Source organism: Macaca mulatta, chromosome 4, assembly GCF_049350105.2.
Source record: "Macaca mulatta isolate MMU2019108-1 chromosome 4, T2T-MMU8v2.0, whole genome shotgun sequence".
NCBI classification, from domain to species: Eukaryota; Metazoa; Chordata; class Mammalia; order Primates; family Cercopithecidae; genus Macaca; species Macaca mulatta.
The window spans coordinates 66,978,900-67,003,322 of NC_133409.1; the positions used below are offsets into that span (position 1 = coordinate 66,978,900).

The 24,423-nt window shown below is 42.7% G+C and overlaps 1 protein-coding gene across 4 annotated transcripts in view; it reads left to right on the forward strand.

Moving 5' to 3' along the window:
- SASH1 (SAM and SH3 domain containing 1) overlaps nt 1-24,423 on the forward strand; it is a 366,232-nt gene that overhangs the window by 313,716 nt on the left and 28,093 nt on the right. For 3 of the 4 annotated variants that reach the window (XM_078001231.1, XM_028847194.2, XM_028847193.2), the window contains exons 9-10: nt 15,137-15,269; nt 20,394-20,740. In XM_078001231.1, coding sequence (XP_077857357.1) covers nt 15,137-15,269; nt 20,394-20,740 — 480 coding nt within the window. Of the gene's footprint in view, nt 1-9,243; nt 10,036-15,136; nt 15,270-20,393; nt 20,741-24,423 lie in introns of those variants that run through there. The other variant, XM_015137162.3, reaches the window with a different exon arrangement.

Consider the following 24,423-nt stretch of genomic DNA (forward strand, 5'->3'; position numbering starts at 1 on the left):
CCAAAGAGGATATGCCACATTTCCCCACTAGCTGATTATATTTCAGTACAGATATTTGTAATCTAATTCAGTTTAGAGATTGGCATTTCCATTTGCAATCCCAGTTTCTTATTGTGCTCTTGGGAACAACCCTGGAGAAGTTGGGGATAAGAGGATTTTCATTACTTGTTCAATGTTATCGATTCATTACGTGTCAATTCCTTGTTAAATTATTTGCCCTAGTGCCAGTCCTTATTTAATGGATGGGCTGGGGAGATACCCAGGCCCTATTGTTGTTCATATGTAGAATTTACACTGTGGTCCATCTCCAACCTAAGCCTGCTTATTAGAATCATACGTCGCCCATCATTTGTTTTGAGTTCATTTTAATGTTGTCACAATTACCCATTGTATCAAAATTCATTTTTTTTTTTGAGACCGAGCCTTGCCCTGTCACCCAGGCTGGAGTGCAGTGGCGCTATCTCGGCTCACTGCAACAAAATTCTTAGAACGGTAGTCATCAGACAAATCATTTGGAAAGCAGTATTTTAACACAACCAAATTTTTTTACAGTATAATCTATATAAAAATATCCTTTTATTCACTTCTCAATCCCATTCATCTCCCTCTTTGTACCACACCACACTCCTCACTTTTCAATGTTCACTCTACTATTTATTATTAGTATTATGCTAATAGCATCACATAATTAGTTTATAAAAGGATGCAAATCACTTCTTACACTGCGCATTTGACCCAAAGTGTAGGTTGAAAGAATGCCATCTTGAGCATTCTTTCATTTATTTATGTGCAAGCATTTATTGAGTACCTACTATGTGCCAAGTCCTTGTACACAAGGAGCTTGCGTTTGAGAAAAGGAGCCAGACTAATAGATGGCATGGTTGTGGACTTCATTGAGATTTTCCTGCCTATTGTGATAGGTGCACACAGAAAGTCCAGCAAGCCCCAGCAAGGAGGGTCTGGGGAGCCTTCCCAGAGAAAGTGGTTGACACTGAGGAGGAACTTTCAAGGAGAAGGAGAAATGTGTGTCAGGAGAGGGAGCAGCAAAGTCAGAGGTCTGGATGAAGAGCTGAGTAAATCGGAAAACTTGGGTAATATGAGAAAATTGGGTCAAGTAATATGAATCATTTCTCTCTATCAGTATTTTTACTTCTGGGTTATAGATTCTATTCTTTGCTTATTTTTATTTATAAATTGATTCTCTAATCGGTTGTTTCCTTATTTCTGCAAACTTTAAATTTATATCATTTATATTTTTTATCTTGTCTTTGAGGTCTCATTTAATTGAATTCATGTTCTTATTAAATTATTTTATAGAGGGAAGCAACTATTAGGAATTTCTTCCTGTTCCTTGAGTTATATTTTCTCCTGATGAAGTGTTGAGAGCAAAAGATTGGCTTTCTGGTTTTATCTATGCTTCTTTTTCCCCCCTTCTTTGCCATAGTTTGTTTGTACAGTTGTCATGCTTTTTTTTTTTTTTTTTTTTCATCTTGGTCCTGTTTGGGTGGCTCTGATCACATTCTCTATTTGTGCTGATATTGAAGGTTATGTTTTGACCTGTTTGCCATGCTATCTAACAATAGATTTTTTTTTCTCCTTTCAAGGTACAGTTGAGGGCTTTATTCTGTGGTCCATTTATGTTTGTTGTTGCTACAACCTGGCCATGATATATGGTGAAATGTGGTCTTCACTGGGATATCTGGACTCTGCCTTTTCTCTCCTGAAACTGTGTTGAATGTGCTGTATCGTAATTTATGCCACCTGGTTCATAGCCGGGGTAATTGGTGGAATATAGCCATTCTGCCTTTCATTCATTTTTTGAATTTTAGAGGCTGTATTTCAATCAAGAACAGCCTGCCCTGACTTCCCATCATTTCACTCATTGCTCTTCTGCAGCCATTTCCACTGCTCTTAGGCCAGAAAAAGATAAAGAGGCCACACTGTTTCCTTCCAGATCTGGAGTCACATGAAAGGGTTCTGCGGATTCCTGCCAGCCTGGCTTTTGTAGAAGTTGGGGGCCTTTTCCAGTGAGCTTCAGAAATTTCTTTCTTACCTTGGTCGTGGAGTTCAGTACATTAGATTATATAGCTTTCTTTGTTTGGTTGCTCTTGGCGCAAGTTTTTAGTGTTTTTTGTTTGTTTGTTTGTTTGTTTTTTCTTCTTGGGGGGCTTTTCTCGTTTCGTTAGTCGTTGTGAGAAGAATATTCTGTGGTTCAGTGTTCAGCAGAGTTCATGACCTGATAGTTTTGCCAATTGGATGACCACAAACAACCTTTCTAGCTCTACATAATTCCTCTCTGAAGGTATTTAGTCTAGATTTCTTCAATGTGGAACTTGAAGTAAGTTTGTTTATTTATCCTGCAAACATAAGGAGATTAAGGTTGTAGATGTCAGTCTAGGAGGTAACATTGGACCCTCCCTCCTCCAGCTTCGACAGATGCCCAGTGACCTGGTGGCATAAGTTTGGCTCGGAGGAATGATCTTGGTGGGCCCCGCTTCCCTCCATTGCCATTTGGCTCCATCAGTTCTCTGTATTTCTACATTGCCATTTGCCTAGACAAGGTTGTTTGGCAGCCCTATCGGAGAAGTCATCATGCCTGATCCATGAGTCATTCAGCCTAAGATGCCATAAAAGTAATGTGACTTTGCAGACACCACCCAATCCCTTAGGAGACTTACGGCTTCTGGGATGAACACTTTCATCAGCTCCAGAAACTAGCGCCTTAAACGCATATGTAATTGCCCTACTTGGCAGTCCCGTTTTGAATCATCCTTTTTCCATGGCATGTGAGAATTGGATGCCCTTGGGAATGAGTGGGTTTGGTGTTCTGCTTTAGTCTTCAGTGTGTCTGATCCCATAGATTTGCTTTGGATAACACTACCCCACTCTGAACAGAGGGACCTGTAGAGCTGTGGACACTTTGTTTCCTAACTCACCTATTTAATATGAAACAACGCATTTCTCTGACCTATGGTCAGGGTGACAAAGCCCCAGGCAGAAATGTCTTCCAAAGATTTACAGAGTGAAGGAGAAGCCACTCCTCTTTCCTCTACTTACCACTCTCTCCCCCGACCCATTCAGGAGGAAAGGCATTCTCTGCTCTGTGGCATCCTGCAGAACTGGGGTGGGAGGATGCACTTTTGTTTTAAGCCTCCCTAGATCTGGCTGTAGGACTCCTGAGATTTTGTATTTTTCTCCCTTCTCCTCATGGGGGCGATTAAAAACGATTCAAAGTTCGTGAGTTTAAGAAAGAGATTACAGTTGATTAGGGAACATAACATCCATTTGCTGCTCCTTTGGTTTTATGGTTAAATTTTAAAGCAGTTTCTTAAGTGAATTAAGTGCTGACAAGCCTTTGCCCCTAGGGAATGGTAATATTACCTCAAATTCTCACATATTTTTTCCAAATAAAACTATCATGTAATTATCTTCTCCTCTCTGCCGCCCCCTCCTCCTCCATCTCTTTCTTCAAATCTGGCAACAACTAGTTAATTTTGAAACTGCCAGAGATTATTTCAGTGTTCCACTGCACCTCTGGGAGAAGAATGGAATCTCATCTTTTTTTTTTCCATATGCTCACAAAAATCTCCTAATTTCAGAGGACAATGATGTCACCAGCTAATGAGCAAAATATTTCTTACTAAACAAATGAGTCCTCCCCTGACTCCTTTGTGATAAAAGAAAAAAAAAATTACCCACAATGTGCTTCATATTTTCTACTGTTACTTCTAGCAACTCATAAACACACTTTAAAGTAACTCTAACTTATTTGAACAGTGAGACTAATATTTTTCTAAGCACGAAGAATAACACATTAACCCGATGACTGTGACCAAAAGGCCTCTGCCATGGCCTCAGAATCAGTGCAGTGCCCCTAAGGTAGGGAGGGACTTTCAGTGCATCACTGTTTGGACCATGGAGGGAGATCAGGCATGTTGGAGAGATTATGAAATCAAGCTTGGGGAAGAGGAGGGCCGGGAAGCTCTTGTTGATTGGTGTCACATGCTGTTTATAAAAGCAACAACATCAGCTGAGCTCTTCTTTGTCTAGATAGGAGGGCATCTAAGGTTGGGCTGGGGTGGGCGGGAGAAGTAGGGCCCCAGGACCACCTAAATACTGGACTAGACTCATGTAGGGACATGGAAATGTCCCTAAACCCATGGCAGGTCCTCTTCCCCTCATGGAAGTGTGCCTCAATTTCCTTACCCAGAGATGAGTCCTCCCACGTCGGAATTCCTATATCTCTGTGTTTTTCTCATGCAGTTGTCACGGTTGACCTTAGCATTAATCATATTTCTGAACTTCTCTTGGGGCTCTCCCTACCCTCAGACTTCTAGATGATAACGTTTATAAATCCAGGGAATGTTGGCTTCCTCCTATTGCTATTCCTTGCCTTTCCTGATGCCTTGAATCAGTGCATTCATTCATTCATTCATTCATTCATTCATTTCAATCAGGAAATATCTGTTTAGCACAAACACAGATATTTATTTATCTGAGTGGAAAAGAATATTGTAATTCTCAGTGTTGGTAACTGCTTGTGATATTTTAAAACAATACAACTTTTCTTCAGAGCAAGTTGTCAATATGTATCAAAAGTCTTAAAGACACACCCTTTTACCCATCAATTCTACAATCGAATCATCTTTCTAAAAAAAAAAAGTGTTAGATATGTTAGAAATTTTACCACAAAGTGTGCATCCCAGGATTATTTGGAAATAGGCAAATGTCTAATTATGGGGACCATGATATCAGTAAATTATGGTATACTTTGATGACTAAATACTACTGTATCATTAATACATTGTATTGTTTTGAATATTTGTTGACATGTGAAAATGTTCAAAACATAGAGCTTTAAAAAATGGGCTATAAAACAGTGTGGCTACGGTATACACCAGGGGTCCGGGGTTTCTCTGAAGGAAAATCTTTTGAGGCAGCCATGGCTCAGAGAGGGTCCCCACTTACAGGCAGATGTGTTATTTCCACTTAGACTGTGCGTGTAATCTGAGGGAGGATTTCGGGACACTGATAGTGACTAGAGGAGGTGGAGAAGGTAAAGGTCAAAGATCACTCTTTCTTGCAAAGAAAAAGGAAACATCCAGAAACATCAGGGTATATTTTGTGTGTGTGTGCATATGCGTGTGTATGGGGAAAAAGTGGGAAGGCATAAACCAAAATATTAGCAAGTTTTCTGTCTGAGTATGGGATGATATGTCATTTCTCTTACTACTTTGTGCATTTTTGCATTCTCCAAATTTTTAGTAATATATGTCATATGTAGTCAGAAACAATAAATGCTACTAACATACAGATGTGGAAATGAATGTGGTCAGGCTCATTGTGTGCATGACAGTTAGTGATGGGCTAGGGAATCTAGCGATGACAATATATGTGCTAAGTCCTTGGATAAAATATATTTAATCTAAAGGAGATGAGGAGCAAAGCCAGGAGGGCTTTCCAGAGGAGGCAATATGCAGACTGAAACTTGAAGGACGTGTAGGAGTTAGGGGTGTGGATGCAGTCAGCAGAGCTGTTTGCAGAAGAGGAGCCATCAGGGCAGTGATGGGCATGGGGTGTTTGAGATGCTGCGAGGAAGCAGGGGGTGAGGACCAGGTACTCTGATGCCCTGTCCACCACGTGGTATCTGAAGAATGGAGCACGATGTACCAGAAACTGAATCTGACCATGCACAGTCACATATTCCACCATAAGGCTTTTGGACCTTGTTCCAAGGAGCTAATGAGGAACAATTCCTCACCAGAGGAGTCAAATACTGAAATCCCTTCTCAGCAAATTTGCACACCTACTGTGTACAAGCCCGCCACCCAGAGAACAGGACCAGCAGCGGCGTTTCCTCACAAAGTCTATCCCCCAATCCGTCCCTCACCAGGGAGCTTCCCAGGGTGGCCTGACTCAGTCTAGTCTTTCAAATATCCCACAGTTTACTCTGACACATGGCCAGGGCTGGGAGCCACAGGGCTGGGGAATCTCAACTTCTTCATTCCACAGTTATCGCACTGATATTTATGGGGTGGTCGACTATGGGTGGGTACTAGGAATGCAAGGAGATCAGACAAGGCTCCTGGCCTGGGGAGCCTCCTGTTTTCTGAAAGTCAAGCCATGGTACGTCCTCACAAAGGGCCCAACATCGAGTATCTCGGTAAGTACCTGAATCACCCCCTGAGAGGCGTGGCAGTGAGGTTAAAAAGGGGTGGACAAGGTCGGCTCTGTCTCCCATCCTCTTAGGACACTCCCCAAGTCCTGTGCTGTGAGGAGAGGCCGCTTGGGGGAAGAAGTGGGGATGTATCCTTCCTGCCACCCTCTCCAAAGTATCTGGATAAATCAGGGCACGAACTTCATGTGTATTTCACATGGAACGAGGACTTTCCTACCTGCCAAGCTCTAGGCTTCACATTCAAGGTCTCGTTTTATCCTCCAGAGAGCCCTAGGATGCTTCTCACTGCCTGTCTTAGAGATGAGAGAAGAAACATGCCCGCAGCCACACACTCTCCCCATGTGGCACAGAGGGGATCTGAACCTGTGCTGGCTCAGTCTTCTCTGTATCTGAACAGCCTGTCCAGAACCAGCCTCAGATGCTGGCCATATGACTAGCTTTCACATGTACAAGGATTGTTGGTTTTTTCTGTTTTTGTTTTTTGAGACGGAGTCAGGCTGGAGTGCAGTGGCATGATCTCGGCTCACTGCAGCCTCTGCCTCCCGGGTTCAAGCGATTCTTGTGCCTCAGCCACCTGAGTAGCTGGGATTACAGATATGCACTATGCCTGGCTAATTTTTGTATTTTTAGTAGAGATGGGGTTTCACCATGTTGGCCAGGTTGGTCTTGAACTCCTGTCCTCAAGTAATCTGCCTGCCTTGGCATGAGCCACAGTGGCTCAAGCATGAGCCACTGTGCCTGGCTGGTTGTTGGTTGTTTTTGTTTTGTTCTGTTTTTTTGTTTTGTTTTTTTTTCCTTGGAGATGGAGTGTCGCTCTGTCACCCAGGCCTGAGTGCAGTGGCATGATCTCTGCAACCTCCCCCTTCCAGGTTCAAGCAATTCTCCTGCTTCAGCCTCCCGAGTAGCTGGGATTACAATGTGTGCCACAACGCCCGGCTAATTTCTGTATTTTTAGTAGAGACGGGGTTTTACCATTTTGGTCAGGCTGGTCTCGAACTCCTGACCTCGTGATCCGCCCACCTCGGCCTCCCAAAGTGCTGGGATTACAGGTGTGAGCCACCGCGCCCTGCCTGGTTGTTGGGTTTTTAAGTGGTCTTTGCTATTTACACAGCACCTAAGAGAAAAGTTTGTGAAAATTAGGTGTTGTCTGAACTCTAGTGAGTTATGAAGACTGCAGACTTAATAATAAGGCTGGGCGTGGTGGCTCATGCCTGTGGTCCCAGCACTTTGGGAGGCCAAGGCGGGCAGATCACCTGAGGTCAGGAGTTTGAGACCAGCCTGACCAACATGGTGAAACCCCATCTCTACTAAAAATGCAAAAATTAGCTGGGCATAGTGGCAGGTGCCTGTAATCCCAGCTACCTGGGAGACTGAGGCAGGAGGACTGCTTGAACCCGGGAGGTGGAGGTTGCAGTGAGCTGAGACTGAGCCATTGCACACCAGCCTGGGCAACAAGAGCAAAACTCCATCTCAAATAATAATAATAATAGTAATAATAATAAGAGTAAAAATATCAAGTCCTTATTGAACTCCAGTTCAATAAGGATTTCATGTACATAGTATTTAAAACAACCACACTGTAAGAAAAATGTTACTATACCAAATTTATGTGCAGGAATATTAAGACCCATAAAAGTAAAGTGACTTGCTAGAGAACTTGATAATGAAACCCAGACTGTTCTAACCCCTGAGACCTTGGGCTAATCCCCTTCCCTTTACCCCAGTCTGATTGGGGTACTCTCATTTTCTTCATTTTTATCCTGTAATGAAGGAATTCAGTGGAAAATGCCTACACTCAGTTTTAAGGAAGTGTAGGCATAACTTTGCAGCACAGTTGTCAGTCTTGGATGAAGAAAGGCCTTGTTGAGTAGGTAGTGGCACAGAAGCAAAACCATGCAGTCTCAGATTCTGCCCCTGCCATTGCTGTGACATGGGATCATGTATGCAGATGTGGAGCACAGTGCCTGGGAATGGTGAGCTTTGGACAAATCCAAGTATTAGAAGTACAACATCACGAAAGCACCTGGGCCATCAGGTGGTGGCAGGGGAGGGGGAGTTTGTGGGAGAATCAGTTTGTGAAACGGGGAACTGGGCAGTGTAGGGAAGGTATGGTGAGCCCTTGCAGGAGAAAGAAGAGGAAATTCCATAAAGGTTGGGAGGAGATACTTCTGAGCAGAAGACAGAGTGGGAGAAGGGAGTTTAATTCTTGGCAAGGAGTGAGAGACGCCAGCCCACCCAGGGAAGAAGAGCAAGACAAGAGCCGAGGAAAAGGGGATGGAGCTCTGGTGATCTGATGCAGAACCTGTAACGTGTGCACGGTAAAACATGAGCCTCCACTTGGGAGCTTCGTATTCCAATTCCCTTTTGTTGTTGTTGTTGTTGTTTGAGACAGAGTCTCACTCTGTCACCCAAGCTGGAGTGCAGTAGGGCAATCTTGGCTCACTGCAGCCTCTGCCTCCCGGGCTCAACCCATCCTCCTATCCCAGCCTCCTGAGTAGCTGGGATTACTGGTGTATGCCACCACGCCTGACTAATTTTTGTAGTTTTAGTAGAGACAGGTTTTCACCATGTTGCCCAGGCTGATCTCGATCTCCTGGCCTCAAGTGATCCGCCCGCCTCAGCCTCCCAAAATGTTGGGATTACAGGTGTGAGCCACTGTGCCTGGCTGTTTTTAGTTTAGGTAAACTCTAAATTTCTGTCATTTTAAGGAGGGACAGTGGTTCATACGCATCCCTGAGTCCTGTGTAGCTAGGTATTTTATGTTGTGTGGTGTCCTATAAAGAGATGGGCTCAAGCATCATACATCAAGACTCACCCAATAGGAGGGACATCTAGAAACAAGCAGCTCAAACTGTGCTGTGGGAATAAGTGACTTACCCAAGTAAATGAACTTAGCCCTGAAAAGACAAACGTGACTTGCAGCCCACGTCATGGAGACTTTGTATGGGTTTTTAGTCCTGTGTTGTTTAGACAATGTTCTGTTTAAGTAACAGCATGTGCCTAGCGGCTCCCCTGAGATCCTTGAGAAAATTAAATGATCATCTTGTGACACAGTCCTCATGCTCACATTTCTAGAATGCAGGAGAACTCAGATGCTTTGAAATGGGCATTAAAACAATTTGTTAAGAGAGTTTTAGAAGCACCAATGAAGGGGAAATATCCTACATTTACTCTGGTTGTTAAAATTTTAAAAAGGAATGGGGAGAGAGAAAGTGACAACTCTAGGAGAAAACCATAATCATAAGTTTTAATTCAGTAATTTCAAAAATAGCCATCAGAAGGTGTCTATTTTCAATTGAGACTACTCCCTTAAGGGGGTGTTCAGAAGAATGTCTGCAAAAGAGATCTTTTTAAGGGTTAGTCCTTGTCCTCCTTGTCCTGGATTTGCTCAGATTCTCGCGTTCTTTTTTCTGTCTCTGGAATTCCATAGACAGTAATTAAGGAACTGGAGGCCAGCAGGAGGTCAGAGAGCCTTCCTCAGTGAAAACAGGGATTGTTGGCCATGCACAACACTCCCTTTTTTCCTTGTGGTGAATAGGAGATTTGCTTAGAGCTGATGACTTATGCCTTTCTTGCAAGTTATGCAGTTAGCAAGCGACTGGGGAATCAGTCAGCAAGCAGAAAGAAGCTAATTGAATCCAGTGTCTTCCCCTTTCTCCTTCGGATACTGAGCTGTGACGGCGGAGCCTGCCTGATCATGTAACTCCACAGAGACATGTTCCAGGAGTGCCTAATCCTAATTTTGAGATTGCGGAGTTGATGCCACAAGAGTGAAGACACTCTCCGAGTGGGGAGGGGGGTGGGAGGTACCGGACGTCTTCAGAATTGCCCCTTAGACTTGCTAAATGCCGAAGCCGGTAAGTCACTGAATGCGTTTAATGGGAAAGGAAGAATGTGTTTTCTGTTGCTTCAAGTAAAAGTTTTTGCTGCTCCTGCCTATGTTTCTCTCTCTTTCCTTCTTAAATTCCTCTAAATTTGCCCTTCTGCCTCTGTTTACTTCCCTACCTGGTAACCCTGAACTTTTTTGCCTGGCATTTTCACCAGTGAAAATGCGTAACTTTTGGAGAATAGTGAATATTGTTTTGAGAATTTGAGACAATTAGCATATATGGCTCAGCTGTGAATTGTGGAGGCTTTTCCTGGGGAGGACTTGCATTCAGACAGTGTTGCACATTGGTTTTCATAAGCTTATATCTGATTGGCTTCCTTCTCTTAACTTTAAGATTAATGCTGTGGCACAGCCGACCTAGAAAGCTGAAGCATATATGTCTGATCATGCGCTAGGTTAGACAGACCAGTGTGAATTTCACAAGCAAGTACATTTCCAGTTTCAAATTGCTTTTGAGAAATGTTTAAATATCTCTCGGTGTTATGTGGCGCCGGGGGAGATAAGTGGGCTTAGTCTGGGTGTTAATTGTGACAGCGTGTTGTGTGTTTTGGGCTAGGGAAACAAGCTGAGTGAGAGTGCTTCTGCAAAGGGCAGAGTTGTAATCCTGTGATCAGCGTGGCGGTCTCAAGCAGTCCTCCAAAGGGTCTAGTTGCTCCTTGCAAGTTTGTTTTAACCTTTATTGCAGCACATTGCCACTGTGCCTGCACAGCTGTGCCATATGGCTTTTGGAAAGGATTTACTCTGCACTCTGTAGTCCCAAGAACTGTTACAGGGTCCGGTGAAGTATCTGTTACCTACCAGCAGTGACAGGTTTACTTGGAGCAGTGAGGGGATGCGTTTAGTGAGCACACAAATGTTTGTACTTACAGATGCTATTCATTTTGTTCCTTTTTTTCTGATCATCCAGCGTATAGCTGTGTTATAAAAAGTTCTCCACGCTGGCTCCATGTCTTTCCTATTAGAACATTGCAGATGTGTCAAGGATACACTTGTTCCAAAAGAAGCTGGGAAGGAGGGAGGCTCCACCCTCCTCCGGGTGCCAAACGGGCCCCATAGGTTCCTCATTCAGCGGTCTGGCCGGCGAATGGTGTGCTATCTCTTTAAAGCAGCTATAGTTTTGTGTCTTGGCTTGGTCAATTTGTTATGGTTTAAAACTGTGGAGCCAGCTGTCTGCAATCTGATGTAATGTTGCTATGGAAACCAGAAATGAAACACTTAAGCATTCACCACAGAATTACTACATATAGCATTAGCCAAAGTAATTAAAAGTTGAGCCATATGGGCTTTCTGCTGGAAAAAGTCTGCAGAGGAGAGGCTGGAAATCAAATGTTTCTGTTTACAGTATTGGAAATCCACTTTTCCACAATGTTTGGTGGGATAAGTTGCCTTTTTCTCTTGAAGGTTTTCTGGTGAGGAGCTGTCTGTATGATTGAGCTCACCTTCTCGTTTAGAAGATGAGCTATTTAACTCTGACCCAGGGTGGGACAAGGGAGGGGAGGCCACACTATCTCATGTTTGAATGTGTGTGAATATATACTTTTATTTTTTAACTTTAGTTTATTTAAAACCTGTTCTATAATAGTGCTGAGCCTATTTCCTAAAATCAATCATTTATTTTATATACAATGCAGATTTCCTCTATCTTCTACAAAGTTCTTCACATAGGAAGATTTCTTTTAAAATATACATAGTATTTGAATTTAAAAATTATATATTTTTGATATTTATAAATATAAAAATTCTCAAGCCCCCATCCCTGGTGGTATATTTCCTGAATAAAAAGACGTGCTGTCCCGGCATGGTGGCTCACGCCTGTAATCCCAGCACTTTGAGAGGCCGAGGTTGGGCAGATCACCTGAGGTCAGGAGTTCAAGACCAGCCTGGCCACCATGGCAAAACCCCATCTCTACAAAAATACAAAAATTAGCTGGGTATGGTTGTGTGTGCCTGTAATCCCAGCTAGTCAGGAGACTGAGGCTGGAGAATCACTTGAACCCAGGAGGTGGGGGTTGCAGTGAGCCAAGATCGCACCATTGCACTCCAGCCTGGGAGAGAGAGCAAGACTCCATCTCAAAAAAAAAAAAAAGAAAAAAAAGAAAGACATGCTATGTTATTTTCAGCATTTGGGAAGTGGAATATACTTAAAAAGAGAAATATGACATGAGGAATTCAAGATTTACTCTCCAGTTTAGAAGAAATGCAAGGCTTTTACAGCGTTTTTCTATTAAAACAGCTGGAGAGAATTTTTCAAAGGCAAATATTTCACAAGCCTTTTTTCCTCTGTACTCAGTAGGAAGTGAGAAGTCAACACCTCTCCATCAATATCATGGATGCAGCAATACATTCTTGGGATAGGTTGTTGAACTTAAGTAACTTCTAGCCTGACTTCTAGGAAAATTTCTGTTTCTCTCACACACACACACACACACACACATTTCTTGGATGACCTGGGTTTTATGTTGCATTTTTCTTCATATAAATTGTGCCACATCTATCTTGTCTAGTGTCCAAAACATAATCATGGAAAAGAAGGACTTGGTTGCCATGGTTTGTGATTTGTCAATGACAAACACCTCCAAATCTTGATTTTTCTAGAAAAATTAAAATAGCATTAAATCAAAGGTATAAAGAAGTATAATTCGAAGGTATAATTCAAAGGTATGTTTCTCAAAAATAAATGGAACTTGTGAAAACAATTAAATAAGTACCTGAAATATGTTATTTTTTGCCACAGTGAATCTGGGCAGAGGAAACTAGGACTTTATGAGGAAGGCAACACCTTTAAATCTACTGTCCTGGTTTAACTATTTTGATTTCTCCTTGGAAAGTTCACTCTACTGCATATAATGATTTGTGTCTTTGTGGACTAAAATTTTTGTATTACTTTTTTCTATACCCCATTTCTCTTCTTACTGCCCACTATCCCATGCATACACATACCCACACCACCACCACCAACCAGCAAACTAGGTATGAGGTATACACGTCAGTAATTTTCATCCTATAACACAGCTTCTTATATTTTGATTACAAACAATCTGTACCTATTGGATTTTCATTTGATTTCAACATTTTTAAATGTGAGGGTGAGAGACATATTCTGGGTTTGTCCCATTGATAGTTACAGAGACTTTCTATAACATAATGTTGATTATTCTTCCATTAGAATTGCTTGGCTTTTGAGCTACATCAAGAGGGCAGAATGTTTTTAAATGTTTATATGTAATTCCATGCGCTGTGGGTTTTTCAGGTGCTGGTTACCCAGAATGAGGGTTAACCAAGTTCTCATTCCTCTGGTTGACCGCTCCAGCCATTTCATCACACGTCAACAATCCAACCAAGTAGAAATGAAACTCAAACCAGACAATACCATTCTGTATTAGGAACTACACTTATTATTCTTTTTTTTTTAATTTTCAGTTTTAAGCCTAATTGCCAGCATCCAGTGTAGCTTCTGCCCTGGGAGTCCAGTTCCCATTCTTTATTACCAGGTACCCAGTACTTAGCTTTAATTCTGACACTTTCAGGCAACATTTTATCTAGGAATTTTAGAGAAATTGGACATAGATATCGATACACTTTACAGAAGAGAAGTCTGAGAAACACTTCTGCCTGGTGACTTGCTGATGTTAGGTTTATAGTTAACCACAAGTGGGTGAACAGTTTGCTGATAGTCATACGGGGAGAAAGTACCATTGCTCCATGCCTTGAGTTTCAGGGTGAGGACAGAGGCCAGGAAATCAGTTGTTTATATCCCTTACTATCCTTACTAATGTTTGTGCCATAGTGCAAAGAGGACTCACAACATGTACCATTTTTATGCCTAAGTAATGCATAGAAACTCTACCTCTTCTTCTCTTGAGGTATTATCTGCAACTCTTGCTTATCTGTTTTATTGTCTGTAACACTGAGATTAGTGAGAGCTTTTCTTCAGGAGAAAAAGTCTCTATATTAGACTCGTGTTCAGAGATGGGGCTTGTTTTTGTTTTGTGTGTTCGTTTGGGGCGTTTGTCTTCCTACTATTCCATGAACGGGGTTGGAGGAAATGGAGAGAAGGTTGTTGTCAGGACATGCGATGTGAGCTGGAATTGCTCATCCGCTGCACAGGGTGTGCCGAGGCGGCTGCTCCCAGGCATGCCCATGCACCCGTGCTGCACGCTCATTTAGCTGGAGACCTCTTTTACTGTTTCACATTTTGAACAGATACAACAGAGGAAGCTGCATATTGAATGTTGGAGCTGACTTAGAAATGAAACCCTCATTTCCTTCACAAGGAAAGGATTGTTTTTAGCCTGGGTCACTGCTGCAGAGAGAGATTTTTTTCCCTCTCTCTGTAATGTTTGATACTTGAGGGAAAACAGCTGGGCCTGAGCATGCTGACTCCCTGCAAAGTGCAATGGGCTGTGGGGAATATGGACTGTACTGTATGGCTGAAAGGTCAGCCTTTTCCCTTGTCTCTCTTGGAGGAATGCAGGGTCTGTCCTCACATTCGCCTTGTGATCCCTTAGAAGGAGCCGGGAGAGGCGGAAGGGCTGGCTGCAATGTGGCAGACAGTCTTAGCCAATGGGATGGAAGAGGCTGTTTGCATCTCTTTCCCTTTCCTGCCCTGCTGTTTTTGATTTTTGGGGGAGGGCTGGAAAAAGTCAACAGAATTTTGGTTTGGAGAAGTAGTTGATGACCACGTTAAACAGCAAGTCCTGATGGGCCAGACAGATGAGAGCCTGACCCAAACCACAGCAGTGAAACTGGAATTACAGGGCCAGCATTGGAGGGAGAGTCCTGCCGGAGTCCTCCTAAAAGAGGACAAGGAAGTAGCTGAGACAGATGCCACCACAGGCCAGTTGAGGGCAAGGATGTGTGTTTCCGTGCCTAGGACCTAATTCTACCCCGAATTAGACCTTAAGATGGTATGTGGTGCTTTGTAAACCTCTTGGGTAAATTTGTTGGTTCCCCAAGTTCAGCAACAGAGCTGCCGAGGATCAGACTGGCAGCAAGGCCAGCTATATCCAGCCGCACAGGCAAAGCTTGGAGCAATTACCTGATTAACTTTTCCTTTGTTTCTTTGCCAGTCAAGAGAACAATCGGATGATGAGACCGAGGAGTCGGTGAAGTTTAAGAGGTTACACAAGCTGGTAAACTCCACTCGCAGAGTCAGAAAGAAACTAATTAGGGTGGAAGAAATGAAAAAACCCAGCACTGAAGGTAAAAAAAAAAAAAAAAAAAAAAAAAAAAAAAAAGGCAAACTCCACCCTGGTTATTCCAAAAGAAATCATTTGGGGTCAGTTTCTCAGTAGAAAAGGGATACGATTTCAAGTGGAAAATGCATTGAGCTCTGGCTAAATCTGGCAGAACTGTGCCTGCCAGAAGAGTGATGCTCAGATGCGATGATGTGATGGAATGAAAGGTCCTGGTGTCAGGCGTTTGGGGTGCTTAGTCATTTAAATTTAAAAGATGGGAAATGGAAATTTTCTCGAGGTGTAGTGTAGCTTCATGTATGAGCTTATACCGTTTTATATAAACTTTCTAACTTTTTCACATGAGTCTCCAATCCCAAAAAGGACTATGGTTCTTGCTCAGTGAATTTAGATCAAATTTCATATATGTACATTTTGAAGAAATGCCTAATAATCAAAGCACCTAATATCCCTATCAGTTTCTCAGGGATGATTTGTTCTTCCTGTAGAGAGTCTCAAGTCTCAATTCAAATGGGGGCTTTAAGGACCTAGGATTCTAAGGGAATCTTTAAGACTTGTATTGCTGGAGTTAGCCAGGTGAAACAATAATGTCAAGAGACATCAACTTGGATTTATTGAAATGAATAGTTAGCCTTTGAAGTATAATTATGACAGTTCAAATCTCAACCTTATTCATCTCTCTTGTTAGTAATGTGCATTTGCAGTATCTTATAAATTCTCCCCAAAAAGGTAAAATTAAAAAATAAGATTTTTCTGTTTGAAAAATTATAAGAATTGAATTGGATAAAAATACTGGAAAGAATATGCTTTTAAAAAAAGCACATTACTTGTTAAAATGTCATATCTACATTGTGAGGAATTCCAAATTTTAACATGTAGGTTTTAAAATTATTTTTGTAGAGGCATTTTTGTTATATAGAAATAAAATAAAGTCATGTAAAGAAATGAATTTCCCCTTATTTGCAAAGATAAGGGTTTTTTGTTTGTATTGCTGCTTTTAATTTGTGTTTGCTATTATTCATGGGTTTAAATCCCTTAGAATAATACTGAAGCTAAGTGGGTAACTGTGAGAGAATGAGCATTAGAAGGGAAAAGAAAAACATAGGGAGAGAAATCAGCTTTATGGCCAATTTCGTAAACTAGGGTTGTTTTCAATTCTGGGGTTTCATAAGGGTATCTTTTTGCGTGGTAATTCTGTTTACATTTGGATACAATGCTGATTTTACATTTGGGTGTTTTAATACCTGCCCACCAGTTGTGAATTCCACAGTATTGAATGTACCCTGTGGCGACCGTTACTGCAATCACAGACAGTGTCAGTTGGTACTGTTAGGGAGAACCATATGGGATTGCCAACATTCAACTTTAAGGGCACACTTTGTAACAAATCTCATGAACACTCGGCCAAAATCAAGTCTCAAATATAACAAATAGATGGGTGGGGTTCATCCATAACTGAGATAATGTGGGTAAAGTACCTAGTCCTGGGCCTGTTCCCCAGTGGGCCCTTCACACATGATAGTGGTGTGTTAAGGCAGCCTTTCCACTAGAATAACATGATTAAAAATACAAACATTGTAATTTGCATATTTATGTCAGAATAAATCAGTCCAACTATCTTTGAGAGGCATTGGTTGAAAAGGAAAAATATACCGAAAGGGGTAACTCTAGAGTAAAAAGTAATAACCATATGGAATTCTGGCTCTGAACTTTAATTTATCTGGGCACAAATCAGGCTTCACAGATGGAAGACGGATTTAGTGAGCTCCAATCCTAAGGTACACTCTGGCATCCGATGAGTCAGGGAGCTGAGTTGCCATTGGCCAAGCTCACCGTCTTCTCAGGAGAGGCCCCCAGGTGTGTGTGTTGCTCAAGGCGCCTGCTTTGGGTTACCTCCCAATTCCCCGCTAAACTGGAACTTCCTCCAACCCCTGCACAACAGAGAACTCTCTGAGGGTCCTCACTGGCAGTGGTACTTGGAAGAGGCTACCTTGGCCCCTGTCCATCTCGCAGAGCAGGAAGGATTCATACTCCAGGAGACACCCCCCCAACTCCCCCGCCCTTGGACTTACAAAGGGTTGATCCTTTAACTTCCTGCATGCCTGTGCTAATACCAAGTTGTCTGCATGATAATTATCATGTATTGAGGGCATGCCACGTGCCGGGCACTTTCCCAAACACTTTAGATTTTATGTTCTCTTTAATGTCATCCTCAGAATAGCTACCAGAAGTAAGCACTTACACCATCCTCATTTCAGAAATGAGGAAACTGAGACTCAAAGAGGCTAAGTAATTGACTCCTGGCCACTCAACCAGCCAGCAGAAGGCCCAGCACGATGTCCAGGCAGCCTGCTTCCTGACAGCTGCGTGTTCTCACTCCGTTGCCACCTCTCTCCCCAGCCAGGTCTGAAGTCCTTGGAAAGCCAAGAGAGAGATCAGTTCTTCACTCACTCTCGCCCTTGCACCCTGGGTTTCAAGTCCTTATCCTGGCATGGACAACCCTGGCCAGTCTTTAATCTAGGCTACATCAGTGCCCTTTACCTGCCCATTTCTGTGTCTTTGCCATAGAACGGACACCCTTCCTTCCCTCGTTGCTCGCACTCAGTTCTCTCCAGGAATGAATCACCAGTTTTGTAGAAAGCTTTTCAGCTCATACAGCACCTTCACGTAACTCTTTTATGAGGATAATGTTTACTGTTATCATCACAACAGCTTTGCCAGGGATATTATGGAAAGATAGGTAGGCATTATTACAGATGAGGAAACAGAGCCTCAGAGCCAGGAAGTAATTGCCCAAGGTTATGGAACTGTGAGTGGCAGAGTCGGGCTGAATGCAGAGCATACCCCTGAGTTCCTGGCATTAAGTCAGCCCACAGCCTACCTCTCTCCTCCTGCCAAAATCACCTTGCCTTTGGTAAGCCAGTCTCAGCTGAAGAAGATAGATGGAGGCCTTCATGTGAAGGAAATCCCAGCAAATGTGATGGAGTGAGCTCATCTTGACGGTCACTCTTCCAGTAGGAGAGTTGTATGCTTAAGTCAGAGAAGGATGAGAGAAGAAATGCTCCAAGTTCAAGCAGTCCAGGTCAAGGTTGGGATTCCAGGCCGCTGGTCAGGCCCAGTGCACTACAGCCTGCACTACAGGAGGCCTGCCCTCAGCACCAGCAGATGCAGCCTCTTGGGAAGCATTCACTGCATATCCCTCACAACCCCTTACCAGATGCTGACTTTCCTGAACCCGAGAATAGAGCTACATTCGTCATGGACATGCGTTCACCAGCTGGTTCCAGACTTAGATGTGACACCAAAGTATTGGAATCTCTGATGACAATCCTAAGCACAGAGCCCGGAAAATGTCCAAAACAGCTGCTGAGTGACAGATCCTTAGGATACGCAGGGTCGACTCACCTGAATTCTCTGAAACCCCTTAGGACTATGGGTGGAGAAGGGCCTTTGCACATCTGCATGGACACCTGGGCAGATGGTGAAGCCACAACCACACTCGACTTCTTTAATAGAGAAGTCCATGGTTGGGCTGCCCCTGCCACAGGTTGTGCCTCTAGTCTTGGCTCAGTCACTTCTTCTTGGAAGTGGAGGGTAGACTGTAACTAGAAGAGGTTGCCGTTTTTATTTCCAACAGCATAAGAACCCTTGGTCTTCACACCTTGTCAGTCAGGTGTCCTGAGGAAGGAGCGGGAAACTTCCAGGGTATTTGTACCCTGCCTCTGGGCTGGTGAATTTCTGTTAGAACCCCAAATCCTACCTTTAAAGTCCCCCTGAAAGATCCCTGATTCTTCAGGGGACTATAGGCCAGGCAGATTTTTACATCTTCTTTCCCACTTCCCACCCTCCCCACCAACGTCTGCTGGACATGAATGTAAAGTTGACCTTTGGTTGTATTTAATAGCAGCTGTTCTTTTTTTCGTTGTTGTTAGATTTGTACCTATAAATCCCATCAATTGGGAAAGTAAGCCATTTTTAGAATTTTAAAGGACTGCTGCCGTTCTTTCCCCCTCTGAGTTTTGCTCTGAACTGAGCATAGCTCCCCTTTTCTCTGACATTTACCACACACTGGCGCCCTCGTCCCAGCTGGTATATTTAGTGCCATCCTTCTGTTCCAAGGAACTTTTCCTTTTTTCCTCTTCACAATTCAGCGGGTGGAAAGCTGCAGAGCTCAAAGTTTCCCTATAATTAAAGGGACACAGCCAGTTGGGATCGCTACACCCACAGTTTGACCTACTTCTTTTCTCACATCTGTTCACATAACACATGCGGAAAAGAACTCGATTTTCGTGCCAGCAAGTCCAAACCTTTCCACTGGGCTCTGGAGGGCTTGGCTTGCCACCTGGCTCCAGTGAGGGCTTCAAGAGCTGGAATCTCTGAGACCAGTGGGACCCTGGAGCTGCCTGCGTGTCAGGGCCCTTAAACGCCCTTGTTGCTTCCTAGCGAGGCCTGAGTTGATGGGAGTATCTGGCCGGGATCACTGAGTTTCCTGACTTTTTACATTTGGCCTGTCAGCTGGAGATGATTTGTCAGTCACATTTGCAGGATACAACCCTTTATAGTGTTTCTCCCCACCAAAACTTCCTTGGAGATTTAATCGCTCAAATGGCATATGTACCAATAAAACAATCACTGTCAGCCATATGACATTTATCACACTCCAACTATAAAAAGTCACCAGAGCCAACATAAAGGAGTGCCTTTCAGAAGGGGGAAAGATCCTGATTCCTAGTTTCAGAGGGTTGCATTTACAAACTGGGGAGGGCATTATCTCGAAATGCTAAGGCATATTGTGATTATGGCTAGCTTGGATTTTGCAAATGGCATTTTAAATACGACTGTGAAGGTGTTAGATCTACAAAGATATTTAAAGAAGGAGAAAACACATCTGAAACCTTTTAACGTTAAGCTCATGTGAAACCATATATTTTCACAGTATATTTTCATTTTTCTGTACATATGTAAGTGGGAGCTGAGTTTATAAAGAGGGTCATGATACGGAGAAAGATATTGCTGTGGGCTAGCTATCTATATGGGCTAGCTTATTTTTTGCAGGGTGGTGGGTGTAAAGAAAGACGTATGCAAGAATGCAAAGGTGTGTTCACAAGAGATTCTGTTGGTTTCCCTCCAGGTGGGGAGGAGCACGTGTTCGAGAATTCGCCGGTCCTGGATGAACGGTCCGCCCTCTACTCTGGTGTGCACAAGAAGCCTTTTTTCTTTGATGGCTCTCCTGAGAAACCTCCCGAAGATGACTCAGACTCTCTCACCACGTCTCCATCCTCCAGCAGCCTGGACACCTGGGGGGCTGGCCGGAAGTTGGTCAAAACCTTCAGCAAAGGAGAGAGTCGGGGCCTGATTAAGCCCCCCAAGAAGATGGGGACATTCTTCTCCTACCCAGAAGAAGAAAAGGCCCAGAAAGTGTCCCGCTCCCTCACCGAGGGGGAGATGAAGAAGAGTCTCGGGTCCCTGAGCCACGGGGTAAGTACAGATGGTGTTTGCTTCTATGACAACCACCGTCGCAGGCACCACCTTCTGGTGTCCCTGGAGGAGTTTCAGAGTGTCCGGAAGCAAATCCGCTTGAAGAAAACGGATACTAATTATTCCTGTTCCAGAGCTTTTCTCTGCCAGCGTCCCTCCAGAAAAGGCATCACCAGCACCACCTGTGACCTGCAGCTGCTCCGGCAGAAAGGCAAAGGGGGCGGGAGCTGTGGCTTCCCCGGCAGGAGGGTGCGCGGGCGCACCTCGGTCAGCGAGTTCAATATCACCTACGTGGTGGAGAGGAGCCTGTACAGCCACCTGAACCTGACCCAGCTAGTGCGGCCTGCCTCAGACAGGACCCTGAGCAAGGCTGAGAGACAGGACCTGAGGCGGTGCCTGCTGGAGGAGGATGAGGAGGCAAAGAGGAAGTGGGCCGCCACGGTCGACCGCTGTACTAAAAGGGTTCTCTTGAGAATCCACCAGAAGTCTGTGAGTCACAAAGATGGTCCCGAGGACGGCCTTGTCATTTCTGTGATGTGCAGTCAAGCATTATGGCCTTTCTTCTGCGGGGACTGGCTTTCTCCCCTCTCTCCTGCTCATGACGTCAGGGCACATCCCACCATCACCTTTAATTTCAAATCCTGCTTTCACTTCCAGGCAACTTTCACCTTCTCTTCCATTTCTCCTCTTGTCAGATGAAGCTGTTTGAGTGCCCATTAAAATAAGCATTGAAGCTGATCCAGAGAGGGGCTTCCAGGGTACAGGGGTGGGGTTTGGCTGCCTCCAGGAGTGGCTGTCTTGATTCTCGGCCATTGTGTTACTTGACCTCAAAGAAGCTGATTCAAAACAGAAGGGCATTTCACCCTGGAAAGAGATGCTTGCTCTTGGTTTTAACATTAAAACAATAGGAGCAGGCTCATGGAAAAACTGCCATCATCACAGTCACCAATTCGGTGATTTGAAAACATTATAAAGCACATTTATATTATTAGTAGAGGCAAGCAGAAAGTTGGTAAATCTAACAACAAAAATGGGAGCCTTTTTGTTTTACTTAAGTCTATTCAATGTTCTTATCTTTATAAACAAATCAACATTTGGAAATGCCTTCCCCTAGCCTATAGATTCTTCTGTACTCAGCAAGGAATGAAGTACTCACTTTGAAAGAATAGGGGATGTTTTTCACTTTTAATACTGGCTGATCAGAGACCTAGTAAGATTTATTTTCAAGGCATGACTTACTTTGAACTTCAGAATATAGATATTTTTCCTTCTGAAATTCCCACCTAACTTTTAGTTTGCACAGTGGCCCATATAAAATGGTGCACAATGAGGAAGTAGAGCTCTTGGCCCTCTGTCACCTGGCACCTTGCTTGATCTGCTCAGGACGGTTGGCTGTGGGCCCTTTTAAAGATCTGAAAGAGTAGAGTATCCTTCAATAGTGGTTTTCCCAGGGGGCCTTCACATTCATGAACAGGATGTTCTTCCCCAGACAATTAGTGTAATTTAAATTCATTCAGTCGGGTTCTGCTTTTGTGAAAGTAAAGATGGATTGGTCAATGCCATTCTTAAAACGACTTTCTCTGTTGTAAAAGAATCGTTAGGTCCCTCCTAGCCCCTGGATTTTCCAAGTATTTCCACGTGTTGACTTCCTCCCTAGATCTTATTTTCTGTCCTTTCATATTGGTGTAATTCTTGCAATACTTTTAATACTGCTAGTATGTAGCAGGAACTTTTCTGCTGTCTCTTTCTGTATCATGGCAACAGTTTTTCATTGATTGAGTTTTTGCTTTAGAATAACAATTCTTTTTCTCACTCATTCAGCCTCTGGTTTGCTCTGACTCACAGATATTTTGAAAAATAACCAATCTTAGTTTTATGTATTTATTTTTTACTTTCAGAAGTGTTCTGCCCAGTTCGTCTGCTCTTGTACCTTTTGACATGACCTTGATAGAACAGACCCACTTCTTCTGTTAATTGATGACTCACCTCTGAGTTTACATCATGTAATACTGAGAATTTTCCCAATTGGAGCACCTTGAATTGTTGATGTGCCTCTCATGTTACTTATTGTCGGATTCATACTATAACTCCATGAGGGCTTTGTCTCTAGAAGTTATATTTCTGGGATTTGTGCTAGTTAGCGTTGTGGACCAGTGATTAATTCTTCACTGACATTGAGTATAGACATCTGGGCAAGCTCATTTCCAGGCACCACCCCCACCTAACGTGCTGTTGTGTAATCCCTCCAGGCACCACCCGCACCTAACGTGCTGTTGTGTAATCCCTACCTCAAGTATCAGTCTGAAGCTGAGTATTTTTAAAATACTGTGAGCCTGAGACAGTAATGGACAGTTTCAACACTTGTAAAACTATGTGTTCAATAGGAAGTTATATGTTTGCATATTCCTTTTCTTGTAGTACAGTTTACAATCAAAATTTTACTATTTATCCAGAGAATGTAAGAGGAAATAAGCATTCTATCTTACAGTAGAAATAACTTTTTTAAAAAGGGACTAATTTTATTTCTTTGCTAGATTTATTTAAAAAGTTATTTTCCATTCTCCTTGTCATGTATTTCTTTCATTTTATCTAAAAGTTTCCTTTATTCTTCAACCTCAATCTCTTCGTCTTTCAAAAATGCCATATTTGCTTGATGAAACCTCAGGGAAATGATAATGCTTTGTATTCACTGGAAGTGGTCACTTGTCTCGTATTTTATTTGGTCATTCAATTTTTGTTTGAGAGAACAGACATGCATGACATTTTGCAATTTTGTCCATTTTTAAATTCAACCCAAAACATGTGTTTCCAACTGCATGACCATTCCATTGACTAGCCCTCCTCATCCCAAGCATCTATCTAAAGTGTTTTTATAATTATCAGTACAGGAGGTGTATGAACTAAAAAAAACTTCATTTAGGCTTCATTTATTTAGGTCATCAATGTTAAAGGCTGGTTGATATACTGATTTATTTTTTATGAGTCTCTTTACAGACCATTTTCTCTTTTGAAGGAATGCTGTTAAAGAACTACTTGATCTTATAGAAAAAGCTAGAAATTAATTCAAGCAATCTTTATTGTTATATTCTTTGTCACTCCTCCACTGTTAAAAAGAATCAATTCCAGATATCTTAGTCTATCATTGGAAGACGTTTTAGTTGGTAGTTAAGAAAACTAGTCCATTCTTTAAGTTTTTCATTTTAGAAATAAAGGCATACAATAGGCATATGAAAACTTAAATGAGATTCTAATTTATTGCAGTCATAGTTTCCACATAAATTCTTTGTCAGTTATTTCATATGCATCAGAAATAACTCGGGCTCCAACATTGCAGTAGATGCTGTAGTTTAAAGCAGGGACATGCAAAACCATACAATAATGAGGCATCTGGGCGCCATACCGTGTCTGTGAAGCCCTGAGTCACAGGAAAGAAACTAGAATAAAATCACTGCTTTTGCAAGAAGGAGGAAATGTACGTGGCATTTTAAGCTGGAAAGAGAAAGTTAATGTTAAAAATTAGCCTTGAGAGGTGGTCATAACATTGCTTACCCAGTTAGGTGATTTGGTGAATATGTTTGTGCAGAAAGGTTTTTCTCTTTCTATAGAATAGATATAGGTCCAGTTAAGTTGACGATAAAAGAAATCACATTGCTCATTGATATTTAATATAGAATTAGGATAAT